General features: G+C 40.4%; 1 protein-coding gene and 1 non-coding gene across 2 annotated transcripts in view; both read right to left on the reverse strand.

Annotated features, from left to right (window-relative positions):
* macf1a (microtubule actin crosslinking factor 1a) overlaps window positions 1-14,447 on the reverse strand; it is a 212,967-nt gene that overhangs the window by 47,865 nt on the left and 150,655 nt on the right. Inside the window, exons 52-60 of the mRNA XM_073858236.1 lie at window positions 14,230-14,386; window positions 14,024-14,135; window positions 12,382-12,444; window positions 10,998-11,236; window positions 10,598-10,727; window positions 9,808-10,007; window positions 8,111-8,618; window positions 7,026-8,020; window positions 6,127-6,627 (exon numbers count right to left, since the gene is read on the reverse strand). Of these exons, the coding sequence (XP_073714337.1) occupies window positions 6,127-6,627; window positions 7,026-8,020; window positions 8,111-8,618; window positions 9,808-10,007; window positions 10,598-10,727; window positions 10,998-11,236; window positions 12,382-12,444; window positions 14,024-14,135; window positions 14,230-14,386 (2,905 nt within the window). The remainder of the gene's footprint in view (window positions 1-6,126; window positions 6,628-7,025; window positions 8,021-8,110; window positions 8,619-9,807; window positions 10,008-10,597; window positions 10,728-10,997; window positions 11,237-12,381; window positions 12,445-14,023; window positions 14,136-14,229; window positions 14,387-14,447) is intronic.
* Window positions 3,130-3,268, reverse strand: LOC141351640 (small nucleolar RNA SNORA84). Its single transcript, XR_012359913.1, has one exon. It is a non-coding gene; the product is annotated as a small nucleolar RNA SNORA84 (small nucleolar RNA).

A 14,447-nucleotide genomic window follows, 5' to 3' on the forward strand; every position in this document is an offset into this window, starting at 1 on the left:
TAAAAGTCACTGCCTCATCCTGACAGCCCTGCAAAGGAATTCCCAGTTGGACGGGGGGCCCTCATTTTACTCCAGTCTAGCACTTTGTCCCGCCCAGCCGGCTCAGGGCTCAGCTGCCGTGGGACAGGGTGGCAGGGGAGTGCACCGGGGTGCATAGGGGACTGGAATTTTGAAGAGAGGGGGCAACCACACCCTGTTGTGTGTGCGTTAGCGGAGTTGAGGGTGGGGGAACAGCTGGGATGCCGGACGCTCCAAACGGACTGGAATTAGAAACATTCCCACACATGGACCTGTGGACACACTCCCAGCACATACAAACACATTTTCTGTGTCTACGTATAACCATAAAGCACATGTCAACATACTGCTAAATATCAATACAAAATACGAAGCTCCAAATCGCATCACATATTTGATATATTTAGGGTCACATATTTAAAAACAAATACGAATAATTGCTCTTGAATGGCTATTAAACTAAACTGCCAATGTGGTCAGAACACCATACTAAAATATTGATTAAAAATACCTTATGAACTATAACTCCTCACTCGCTTACTGAATAAACTGAAAAAAAAAATGTTATTGTGTTATGTTGGCTAAAGGCATGTGAGAGTCACTGACTGCCTGTTCATATGACAAAATGTTGTAACATTAGGAGGAACAAATATGTAGTCTTGTTTGTTTTCAGTTCACTTCTATAGTGAGAAGCATTAAATCTTTATCTAATACCTAAAAAAATTATTGTTGATCCGACCCATTATGGAACTGCAATTGAAATCTGAAGCGTTACATTTCTTTAACGAAATTCCCATACATACATTTTACATCGAGGACGCAATCATGAATGGTCACTTCCCTGCCTCTCAAAAAATGTCTCAATAAGCTCATTGTTGAAAAGCTAAACAATGAGACCGACTAATCTGACACCTTCTCTTAATACCCCATGCCCCCCGCAGCTGCCCCGATGGAGCTTACACAACACAAAAAAGTCTCTTAGACACACAAACACACAGGATTATCCTCCCACTCTTCCCCCTTCAAGCAATGACATCATTTTGGATTCAGCGTCTTTGAAATGGAGTCTGGCTTACGTGGAAATGAGAGCACACCATTTCATGACACACAAACGAACTAGATGTACGCTGTAAAAAATGTGTTTCATTGCAAAGTAGTAGACACAAAAAAGAAATGGAGCAGAGAGGATGGAAAAATGATTCCTGGCAGCCAAGTTGGATGAATTTCAAATAATTCTTCTCTTAACACATTTTAACACAGTCTACCTCTCTTACCTCTTATGAAACGATCATCCCATTCCATAGTTCCATAAAAAAATACTTTTTTATACAGTTTTTCAATACGAATTATAGCATCAGCCTAACAAATGAAAACTGGGTAACACTTTACTTGAAGGGGTGTTCATAAGACTGACATGACACCTTCATAATCATGACATGAAACGGGGTATGAACATAAAGGATATTTTACGCACATTTATGACAACTGTCATTAAGTGTCATTCATTCAATTATGTCATTTTTAATGCAAAGATGACATTGTTTGAGATGTCTTTGTCATGATGACAACTTGACATTACCAAGACAACATAACTTACCACTTTTTACCAGTGATACAAATTGAATTTGTCATTAAAATGTCATTAAGTGTTAATAGTCTGTCAAATAGTTTTATAACAGCGTCATGAATATTTTTCTTGACCTCAACTACAGTGATAAAAATATAATTTGTCATTAAAATGTCATTAAGTGTTAATACTTTGTCATATAGTTTTATAACAGCGTCATTAATATTTTTCTTGACCTCAACTACAGTGGTACAAATATAATTTGTCATTAAAATGTCATTAAGTGTTGATACCCTGTCAAATACTTTTATAGACGGTTTCAGCAGTAACAACATAAACAAGCGGCTGTCGCGATCCGCACGTAACTTCCGGTAAACTCCGCTAAGAATAAATAACAACAAAGTTCTTTAAACGTAGATTATTTATATAACAAGCACAAAAAACAACACATAGATTACCTAGGAAACCAAAACATTTGTTATTTTCGACGAGGCATTTGTTCAAGAGATCAGTTTAGCAACTAGTCAGACCATTAAAAAAACGAAACCGGAAGTAAGGTTCGGATCCAGACGTGTATCACGTGCGTCCGATGAAACCGTCTATAACAACATCATGAATATTCTTCAGTTCCTTTTTTTTTTTAAGTTTTCTCCATGTGTTTAACAAATAAAATCAATAATTCAACAATAATAATAATAATAATTAAAATTTATAAAATTATATTTTATTGCATTTGGAAACCGATTCACCTTAAAAGTATATGAAAACAGTACAATAATGGGTTAAGCTGTGCAGCGTTGGGTCCATATCGCTGCAAAGTTAATTACATTAAATTAAATTGATTAAATCATTTATTCATTTTTTCTTCTATGTCAGAAAATTTCAGAATCCTCTATGTGAGGAAGAACAAGTTTTGTTGGTTGTCAGTTTTTTATGTATTGTGCACAAACATAAAGTTAAATATAATCTTTTGACATGTTTGATGCATTTTGTTAAGGTATTTAAAATTAATCAACAGTATTAACTTAATGACATTTAAATGACAGTTTAATGTAATGTTAACCCATAAATCTAGGTAGTTTCTTAAGTTTGATAATTATTCTGCTATGTCAAGTTTATGACAGATTTATGACAAGTTATCATGTATTGGTTTTCAAGTTGTCATAACAAAGACATTTCAAACAATGTCATCTTTGCATTAAAAATGACATAATTGAACAAATGACACTTAATGAAAGTTGTCATGAATGTGTATAAAATCTCCTTCGTGTTCATAGCACGTGTAATTTCATGATTATGAAGGTGTCATGTCAGTCTTATGAACACCCCTTCAAGTAAAGTGTAAAGAAAATTGCCATTTAGATTGATACAATGCTTTAATACCAGCGGTCCTGCTACTGTAGCTTATAAAACGGTTAGTTCTAACCATTATGCATTTGTAAATGCCATAAAATAAAATGTATGTTAAAAATCAAACGGCACTTTGCCACCTAAAATGTGCATGTAATCTTCTATCAGCTACATGCTTGTGACAAAGATTTAAGCCGTGTTTCTGCAACCGGGCTGTGGAAGGTGCATAGAAAACGTCAACTTCCACGCATTAAATCGCAGAGATCAATGTTTGCCTGTTTATCATAACCTCAAGGTCCAGCACGGATGAGCCGCATTAAGGAACCACCAGGCAAAAAAAAAAATAAAATAAAAAAAAAATTAAATAAAACGGTTAGTTCCAATCCTTGATTCTGATTGGTCAATAGGTGTGCTTCGCGTCGTGCCTAACAACACCCTTCATCCGTTACTTATTCACGATACAGCACAGCCTCTCGTACCTTATTGCTTACATAGACCCCACAACTTTGTACAAAACCTCACGATCCATATTATCTTAGTTGGAATTGAGAATTAATAAAAAAAACGAGCTTTATTATTACACATTATTTGCTTAGTATTGTTTAATCAACTCAGCTAGTCGACTTTTAAATTTTTTTAAATACTAAATCTTTACTTTTAGGGTTTACAGATTTTTTTACATACACAACCTTCCCTATTTTTGTCTCTGTCTGAGCTCTGAGACATCTTTCCAATCTGCTTTCGTTTAGCACCCATGAAAGAATAAGAGAAAGAAAAATGAAAAACAGAAACCGAAATGATGAGTGATGGCGTGTATTCAGTCGACCACGTTATAAAAAGTTTTCAGAGACAGATTTATTGGACAGCTTGACCTAAGATGAGGTAGGAGTGAAGCTATGAAAAAAGCAGGTAGGCAGACAGGGAGTAAGAAAACTATTCAAATGTAGAAAAAAATAGAAGTCTCTTGACTTGTGAATTGTCATGTGAAGCTATTGGATACATCAGTTATGCTGTGTCCATCATGGTGACATCTTAAATAAGCTCCCTGTCTGAAATCTACAGAAGACAATCTTAGCGATAAACTTATCACAGACTCTTTTCACTTTTATCTCCAATAACAAGAAGAGATGAACGCACGTACCAGATTACCTCAACACCACCTTACTTCCTGTTGTTGCTGAGCAATCAAAAATGTCAGAAAAGCAATGATTCAGACTCAACAAAGTATATGCTGTACAAAAGCACTGATTCATTCTCCTGCTCCTTGTGGGTCTCTTACACCCACCACAGATGTCATTTCCTCAGCTTTCCTGCCCACTCCTACCTACACGTCTTTCACACTCTCTTTTCATTCACCACCCTCAAGAGGCATTAGTAAGAGATATACGGACGTCTCATCAGACGCTGAAGGGAGGGAAGGTCAAGCAGCTCACAGCTGAGATATCTGTCATTCCCTCTACCCATCATAGGAAGCCACAAGGAGACAAATACAGCAAGAACATGCTGTGCGAGACAGAGATTTTATTTTATTTTAAGATTTATTGAAGACTGCAGTAACACGAACATTAAACCCTAACGCACTAAAGTAACACAATTTCCTTGCTTTTGTTTCAACAGAAAACCAAGAGAAAAGAGCTCATTGCATTCAGATTGCTTTGTAGATATGAGTCACTTTGAATAGAAAAGTGTCCACCTGAGGGAAAATTATTTTTTTCCAGACAAACATTACAAATTTTTCATTTAGGATTTTCTCATGTTCCTGGATTCTGGAACATCATCATATCAGCTTATCATTTCCTATTCCTTGATTAAAATGTGATGGGCTTAATAATTACTCTACTAACTAGTATCACTACCCACTGAGATGTCCTACTTAGATAGCATGCATTGTGTGTGAACACTAGTGCTAAATAGTGGTTAGCTGACATTGCAATTTGAAACCTGACATTGCAAAAGATTATCTGGAACTGAGCTATGAAGTCTAAACACAAAGACACATATATTGCATGTGGCAGACACTTTTATCCAAAGGGAAATTACAGTGGATTTAAAACATATATGTGACCCCTGGTGCTTAAATGTGTCGAAATGCACACAGTCTAATTTGAGCTATTGGCAAAAGAAGTGAAAAAAGATTTTAAATATATATACCACTAAGCCCTCATCTAGCAATCCCAATGCTTCAAATTGTAATTAAACATCTTAACATCTTTATTTGTACGTTTTCTGAGAGGTGAAATTCCTAAATATTTACTAATACAAACAATGCACGCCCTTCGGAAGCAAAGCACTTGTGCGTCTGACGTTTTGGTCTCGGTTTAAAACAGCAGAAATGAGATAATAAAGTGCTGGACTTTATCTGTGTAATTTTTTGGAAAAATCTGAGGAATTCTGTGGAATGATTTTAAATGTAAAAAAAAAAAAGCTGTAAATATTACAAAATTGCATCTAAAATAATTCCTTTTTAAAGGTTTACAATGATATTCGCGCCTAGTTGGACGCTTGAACATTTGAGATTACTCGCTTCATTCGCGTGTGAAAGCCACGCGTGAAATTATAGTCATTCGAGACATTCACACGGAAATCGCGTCGCTTCTGCAACTCCGCTGAGACTCCGCTCGCTTCCTGTAATCACGTCACTACAACAGCAAAGTCCTGATTGGTTAACGCGGAATTCCACCAAAGTTCAGATTTTTCAACTTGTGCGTTTCCGTCGGCAACACTCAATTCACGCGGAACGCGTCATCCGCGCCGCACCTTCTGCGCCATTTGTGCCGCGACTACTGCGCGGCAGGATGCCTATTCACGTCTTTGCATTGACTTAACATGTAAATCACTTGCGCTTGCCGCCTCTACCGCGTCTGTAGTGAACCCTGCATAAGACACAAAAACGATCTTGCACACGCTTTACTGACTTTAACTTTATTTTTCTCAAAATTGAGTTGGCTAACTCTATCAACTTCAAACAGGTGTAGCTCTGACATTTTTTCGTCAGATTTCAACAAGCATGAAGTTTTGAAGTTTTTTTTAATAGAGAATAATCAAAATTTGCTCATTGCGACTCCATTTGCCATAAGGGGTCACATATTTTATCAGTGTGCGTGATCCTTGAAAAATCAAACCCACGAGCTTTGGGCTGCTAACACAATGTTCGACCAATATAGCTAAAAAAAACACAAATCTGTTCTTACCTTAAATTCCTGAAGTTGCTCTTTGATGACGTCCACCTCCGTCCCCACAACAGCCTGTGTATTAAGCCCATCTTCTGCTCGTCCCAGCAACCCCTGCAGTTCAGCCAGACGGGTGTAAAACTCCTTCACACGCTCCTCTGCTGCTTGTATGAGTGCCAGCCTATTCTGGCCCCGTTCTCCCAGCTTGCCTGCTTGTCTGCTCAAGGCTTCAGTCTCTCTCCTGAGGGCCAGGAGATCTGGAGAGCTCCCCTCTCTACGGAGCATAGTAGTGCACTCTCCACCATGACCCTCGAGCTCAGCACGAAGGGCATCGAGTCGGCTCAGGAAACCCCGGACAGCATCAGCCTGTGAGGCCAAGGAGTCAGAATCTCGACCTACAGGGCTAAGACTGTCCAGCTCATCGTCCAAATCAGCCAGGCGGGAGAACACGTCACGTACCCGTGACTGGACCTCTCCCACGCCCTGCAACCGAGACTCCAGGGATGAGCAGCACTGTTCAGTCTGTAGAAAAGAAGGCATGTGGTTATTTGAAAGAATAGAAATTATAGTACTATACATACACTACAATAACAATTAGTAGCTTGAGATTAATAAGAACATGCTTCTGGAGCTCAAGTGTATTTTAAAAACAACAAAAGCACATTAGAGGTCATAAGAAAAAAATCATTGTTTATGTGAGTTTTCAATGCGTACAGTCTTGATTACAAAACTATGACTACATACACGTTGGAATGCATAAGCCAAATCTAGACCCACGGCCAGAATAAGATTCTGTCTTACTTCAGCAAACACGTACATGCACAGACATAAACTACAGATGAAGTTATATATAACATCCTGTCTACCAACTCAGTCCTGACACATACCAACGGCTACTGATCATGTGCAGATTCTCTCACCTTCTCAGTAACTTCTTCAAACTCTCTTTCCGTGTCAAGAGCCTGTTGTAACAGCCGCTGGCCACCGTCTTCGCTGACCCCGGATATCTGTGGCGCATCCTGCACCAGACCCTGAGCCAAATTACGCAGGTACACCACCTGCGGCTGCACGGAGTTCAACAACTCCTGCTGGCTGCGCAGACGCTCCAGGCTTTTATTGCTGCAAGCTTGTGGTCCTAGCGCCTCTTGCACTTCGATCTGATGCTTGGCGGCCTCCAGTCGTCTTTCCACAGCCTGTCTCCCGTCTTCGAACTCTTTTAACCTGCTTCCCAACTCGTCCAGCTGGGCCGTGCGTTCCTGCAATCGCTCGGATAGCCCGTCCACCCTACGGTTAACTTGGGCTTTCTCATCCCTCACATTCTCTTCACCAACACATCCCTGCTCGAGCAGCTGATCTGCCGCGGAGTTCAGGGAATCCAAGAGGGGGCGCCGACAATCCAGGTCGAGCTTTAGCTGTCTAGCCTTTTGCAAAGCCTCATCTAAGGCGGGAGGGTCCAGTGATGGATGGATCTCGGTCTCCCTCGCCTCATATTCTGTCACCATGGGCAGAAGCTCATCGCGATGTTGTCGGTAAAGTTCGGCACGGGACAGCGTCTCTTTTATTCTACCATGTTTTTCGGTGGTTTGTTGGTTTAAGCCCTCCCAATCTTGCCGTAAGGTGTTTAGTCGAGTCTGTAAGGCTAATCGCTCATTTCCAGCAGGGAGGGATGCCAGAAGAGATGCCCCTTCAGCCTGGATGAGCTCATAGGACCCACGTTGCTGTGCAATGTTTCTTTGGAAATCCTCCTGCTGGATGAGAAGGCTCTTCAGGGCATCAGGTTGGCAAGGTAAGGGTTCAGAAGTAGCAGCTGTGTGATTTCCAACCTGCCCGTCCATCCAACCACGAAGCTCATCGAACATCTGCTGGAATTGTTGAGTGCTGGACAGCGTGGCCTGCAGCTGGGACAAGCCATCAGCTGAGAAGGAGCAGTGAAGGGCATGGTTACTACAATACTAACACTCATGTAAAAGACTTAATACATCTGTAAGTTTCAGACATTACTCACCAGCTCTTTCTTCTAAGCTCTTCAGAGGACCGCTCACACTCTCCAGTCTTTTGTGCAACTCGTCTCTGAGATACGGTTCAGCCACAATCGTGCTAAGCTCTGTACACAGCTGCTCAGCCTGAGCCAACTGACTCCTCCTCTGCTCCAGCTCAGCACGAATCTCCCCGGTCTCCTGAAGCCTGCGGCGCAACGCCTCAGGCTGGGCACTTAGAGAAGCCTGCGCATCCAGTCTCTCGCCCAGATCGGCCACACTCTGGGACAGTTCCTTGAGGAGGGCCAGATAACTCTGGCTTGTCCCCTGCGCCTGCTCGATGTGCCGGGAGCGGCCGGTGAGGCGAGACGTGAGGTCTTCCCACTGTTGTGAAATGTCGGCCAGCTCCCGTCTCACCTCCTCTAGATCTTTGCCATCACCAGAGTCCTCATCTGCAGATGGGGAGAGAATTCCTTCTGCTGCCTGTCTCAGCTGGTCAAACTGAGGTTGCCTGGTCTCAAACTCACGTAGCATGAACTGATGTGGAGAAAGTGGGTATTAAGTTTGTGAAATTTCTTAAAGGTGGGGTTTAAAGCTATTTCATGCATTCTGACTTATTAACAATGTTTAAGAGTTGGATTCTTCATGGCAAACATAGCCAAAGTGTCAAAAACGCATTTTTGTGCTGAATGCACTTCGCCAAAGATTGTACAAGTTTCGGAAAGTTATTTTTTAACATGAAAGATTTATACGTAACAATTTTGCTTTATTTCTTTTAAGGGCAATTTCAGTGCAGGAAGTACAGTGGAAGTCCTTATATGGGCACTTTAACCGGAAATAGCGCATGCACACACCAACTAAGAGCTGGCACGAAATCAACGTCACCAAAGAAGTGTGTTGTTATTTGGGAGAGAAATTTAAGCTTGTTCAGCTTCCCAAAGAACCCAGCCTTATGGAAACAAGTGATATTATTTGTTTATCCGGTGTGGCAGCGGAGTTGTGTGTGTTTGTTTAAGGCTGGATTTTGTTAAAATGGGGAGGTTCCATCCGGGTCATGAGTCGCATGCTGTAAATAAAAGTCTGTGTTTTGTTGGCAATCTTCGCACAAGTGCATATAATGTAAACGAAACGAACGTAGTGAATAATAAGTTATCCAGAGATAGTGGGATAATGTTTTGTGTGTGTTGCTTGCTCGGGACTTGCTCAACCCACGGTACACCTCCAGGGGCTAAAGGGGGTCGCACACCGCCATTCTAAAAAATCGAACACATTGTTTTTCTATGAGTATAAGCACACCGGCGCCGACAGGTGGCGCCTGCTACGACTCAGGAAGTTGCTCAAATCCCTGTCGCGCCATAGAGCGCCACTCACATAGTTTAACATTAAATAACATCATATTTATCCCAAATCAATAACGTATATTTTGCATTTTGAAGAAGACGTTATCTGACGAAGTTTGTGCTATTTAATTTGCACTTCCGGTTTACGATACCTCCGAGTTGTCCTAGACGTGGCGTGGCGCTGAGTTGCGCATCCGGTGTGTAACCCCCTTAAGGCTTATTAAGAATATATACAGCTAATCCGTCTTTTATAAATCTGATGAAACTAAAGACTCTTTGGATAAATGAAGGATGTAATACTACTTTATAGGTACTAAAGATTAACATAAGATAAGCAGAAACAGCATGTGAGCATTAATATCTAAAAAATTTGCAAACCACTTTACCTGCACTTGCTGTTTCTGTGTGTTAAGCATGTTGGGGTCGATACTTAGTGGGCCCAGTACACTCATCATCAGCTCCTTCTCTCTCAGCCATGGGCCAAGTTGACCGGCTGCTGATGCAAAACTACCCAGCCTATCAGCACACGCCTCCAATTCAGTCTGCCTCTGTGCTGCAGTCTGATTGGCCTTCTTCCACCGTGAGTCTAGAGAGGAGAATAGTGGGCTTGTTTATATGACATGTCCCAAGAACCGGATGGATGCTTCTATAAAAACATTCCTGCTTTAAAAACTATGGCAACACTAAAATTCTAGGATACCTTGATGAATAATTTTTTAAATCCTGAAGATAACAAGAACCACAGACCATTATGATACTAGACACATAGCAATCTGGTTTAGTGAACATACAGCAAACGGAGTGCAGAACATTGTTGTGCATTTGTTCGGACACACTGGACTGTTCAAGTGTGCCAGACATCTGCATGCTTTCTAAATGATGCACTCTGATTTGGATAAAATTGTATAAAAAAGTTATTAGCAGATGTTCAGGATATCTGACCTGTAAGAGACAAGTAAGTGCTTTTTATGGAGCTTAAGTTATTTTCTGCTCTCCATTCCCAGTACACAGCTCTCGACCCATGACTAACAAATGAATGCATTGTTCTGTGTAGTGCACCATTAAACAGTTACAAAGTAATTGCTGTGGGGACAAAGTCCATTAAACTGAGATATATTTATAACCATTTCATGCAGGGACACCACATTTTAAAGACTGCTCTCCTCATTCACTGACCTAAGTCTTCAAGCTGACGTTTCCATGTCTCTGCTTCGGGAGAATCTGGATTTTCTGTGATTAGCTGCTTTAGGATGTTCTTGAGATCCTCCACTTTCCCAGAATGCTCAGCGAGCTCTGAGATTAAAGCCTGGACAAAGATTACGGCATGTCAATATAATCACATACTGTAGTATGATAGTTATACACAAGTCAGAGTAAATTACAAGCCTATAATTGTTTCCAGAAATTTTCAACAACTATTGCAAACCTCCTCATCCATCCCATACTGTAGACGACTCTGGGCCGGATCCGCACCACAGCTGCCGACTTTGGCGCAAATCTGGTGCAGATCCGGTCCGGAAACCTCTGCTTGTTTAAAAAGTTAAACATTATAAAATATCTTATTACAAAAAGTTACCTTGGTCTCTTGGGCCTGAGCACGTACCACCTCTGGCCGGGAGGGTGAGGCGGTCTGCCCTTGGATCAGGCTTTGTTCACGAGGGCCCAGCCACTGGACGAGTGCCTCGGTCCCTTGTCTGGCCTTCTGCCGCAGGTCGAGCGAGGCTTCCTGTTTACACTTCCTCTCCTTTAAGTCACTGCCCAGCTGTTCATACCTGCTGTTCACGTCTGCCACTGACACCTGGATCTCTGTTAGGTCTAAGGGTGAGATAGAAGATACTGTACTGTGAGAGCAAAATGAGAGCAAGCAGGCCAAATACTTACTAAATTGTGTCATGTTTGGAATGCATATTATTTTCATTCTTAATGAAAACCTTGATTCTTGTTTTTTTAACCTCTATTACAATTTTTGCTTTTAAATAAAGACAGCCTAGATGTAATATTATCTGGACCCTTTTTGAAGCATTACAGAAAGTGAGGTAAACTATTTTATTTAAAGAGATAGTTCAACCAAAACTGAAAATTCTGTCATCATTTAAACACCATCATGCTGTTTTTATCCTGTATGAGTTTCTTTCGTCTGTTGAACACAAAGATATTTTAATAAATGATGGTAAGTACACAGTTGATGGTACCCCTTGACTTCCACAGTGGGAAAAACAAATAATATGGAAGTCAATGGGCACCATCACATGTGTGCTTACCATAATTTATCTTTATTTTTTTGTTGAACAAAACAAAGAAATTCATACAGGTTTAAAGCAACATAAGAGAGAGTAAATGATAACAGAACTTTAATATTTCAGTAAACTATTCCCAGTCCCAGTTATTCCCAGTTATTTTCCCAGTCCCAGTTATTGAACCATTTTGTGGAAAGTAAGTGCCTACACTTTAGAAATATAGACAGAAGCTGATGATTCAGCATTTCGATCATGAAGGACTATAGACAGATGACACCAATGTCTGAAAGCAAACAAACAACACAGGACAAGAAGCAATGCAAAGAAAAACATGGAGAGAAAAAAAGGGAGGAAAAGATTGAGAAAGACTAGGAGGAGTTTTAATGGGAGGGGGAATGGCAAGTAAAAGTTGTTAAGGAGTTTAAAGGCGGGGTGCATGATTTTTAAAAACATGTTGGAAAAGGGAGTCGGTCCGGGTACCAAAACACACCTGTAGCCAATCAGCAGTAAGGTGCATGTCTACTAACAGACATCGTTGCCTTGGTTGCGTATGTGTGGGGCGGGTCTATCAAAAGAAGGTCCAGATTCTATTGGGATAGGGGCGTGTTTGTTTAGGTAATTTCAAATACCAACACTGACTTTCAGAGATCATGCACCCCGCCTTTAATAAGGACTAAAGTGATGCAGAGGGCTCACTGGTTAAAAGTGTAGGAGGAAGCTCACCTTTACAAGTGTGAATGCCATTAACACTGCTGGGACTGGAAGCACCATTGAGGTGGGGAACACCTGGGAGAAACACACACGCGCTCAGACACTAGCACAATATTTGACAGACATGCGTGAGCAGTAAGTACACACAAACACAATAAGCCAAACAAACTCAACACAAAAATCTAAATTATTTATATGCATGATACATAGAGTACAAGAACTGTTTAGACTAACTTTAAATTTTTTCTTTCTTTTTTGTGGTAATATGTTTCTTAAGTTTTTATTTTCTCTGTGTTAAGGAGCTCAGATGCAAAAGCTGCTAAACACCACCATAATATTGACCGAATGCTCTCAGCACATATTATATGTTCATTAAATACTTTTGCTTCAAATTTGCTTAATCCATTCAGAAATAACAGTTTGTAGGGAGAATTCATTAAGAGAAAACATGTTAGAGGGTTTTCTTCTGAGCTCCTCATATTAACTTTATAATTATCACCAAGTAGGTGTGCGCGGACTGTTGCACAAGGTTGAGCGTTTTGTTTTTCCGGTATTTTTTTTCATGCTGCAAAAAGACGATCTCCTGCAAATTATTGGAAATGTATAATGTTTTCCCAGAGAGTTATTGATGAATGAGTGTTTTGGTGGCATGCAAGTACATTTTTTCATCCTATGTTTTTTTTTTTCGGTTTCTAAGTTGGGTGCGTAAGATAACAAATCCATTGCTATGTCTTATTAATCAGTGTCTTGTTGACTAAAACATAGCATCATTTTGAAATATGTCTGCAGCTATTAGCAACTTTTTTGGTGGGCTTGAAAATATTTTGACCCAGCGGGGTTAATTGTAACGCTGTGTTACAACTAACCTCTCAGCACTTATGATATGAAAACAGCTAACGTTAGCGTAATTCTGCCTGTTGTTTTAAAAAGGCTACACACGAATGATTGCTGGCTGCCAACAAAATAAATGTGCCGGTCTTATCAAAAATCGTGTATCAAATGTATTTTTGTTCATATCTTTAATATTGGTTGAATACGGTCACGTCAAAGATTGAAATCATAATAAAATAAATGGCTAAAATCACTTTGATGCTCATTATCTCAGAATTTGATTTTAAAACTGTAATATGGTTATTACAGACTGGATCATATATGAAAAAAAATTTTGTCATAATTGTGCTGCTTCTCCCCACATATTTAGACATTTGTATCCATTTATAATTGAACGATTGTTAGAAAAGGGCTGGATGAATGAATACAGTGTGAATACCTGTCTATTATAGACGGATATATAAACAATATCCACTTCAAGTATATAGACAAAATAGTATTGAAATATTTGTCTGAAAACGTAATTTTTAGCAAGTGTTACAACTAACCCCCTGCCTGTTAAAATTAACCCCACCAATGGGGTAAGTTGCAACGTTTGCACTTCTGTCACGTTTGGTGTCAATGTCCAAGAATGGCAAGTACTAGAAACAGACTTCAAATGTTCATTTGTAGCAGAGATGTGTGTGTTGCTTGTGTAAAAATATAATTAATCAAACTCAAATATTTTTTAAATGATTGAGCCAAAACCAAAAAGCGTTAGGTTGTGCCCCGCTCTCCCCTACTAGACAGACAAACACAGCCTTCACATTATTGCCGTTCCTACCAGTCTTGTTCTTTGGGGCTGTTATGTTAATGACAAGGCTCTCCAATTGTGAACCGCTCTTGTTCAACTCTTGAACTTGACTTCCTTGGGTTTCCCATTCTGTGAGCAGATCCTGATAGGAGAAGGAGACGTTAATTTAAGCTCCTTGCACTATAAAAAGACACTGAGTGTCTGACTGCTGTAAAAAGTGAGAAGTGCAGTCCTACTTTAAGCTGTTGTGCTCTCCTCTGCAGGCTTTCTGTGCTGAGGTTGGGCTCTTTGCATGGTAGCTGCTCTTGCACGGCTTGCAGCCACCTGAGGAGGGAGCCAGAGCGCGAGCGAAACTGAGCTAACTGCTGTGCACAGCTCTGAATGCAATCGAACCTGTGAAAAACATAAGAGCAATGAATTAGTTAGATGAATGCATGACACCTTTCATCAACAG

Source organism: Misgurnus anguillicaudatus, chromosome 20, assembly GCF_027580225.2.
Source record: "Misgurnus anguillicaudatus chromosome 20, ASM2758022v2, whole genome shotgun sequence".
In the NCBI taxonomy this organism is placed as follows: domain Eukaryota; kingdom Metazoa; phylum Chordata; class Actinopteri; order Cypriniformes; family Cobitidae; genus Misgurnus; species Misgurnus anguillicaudatus.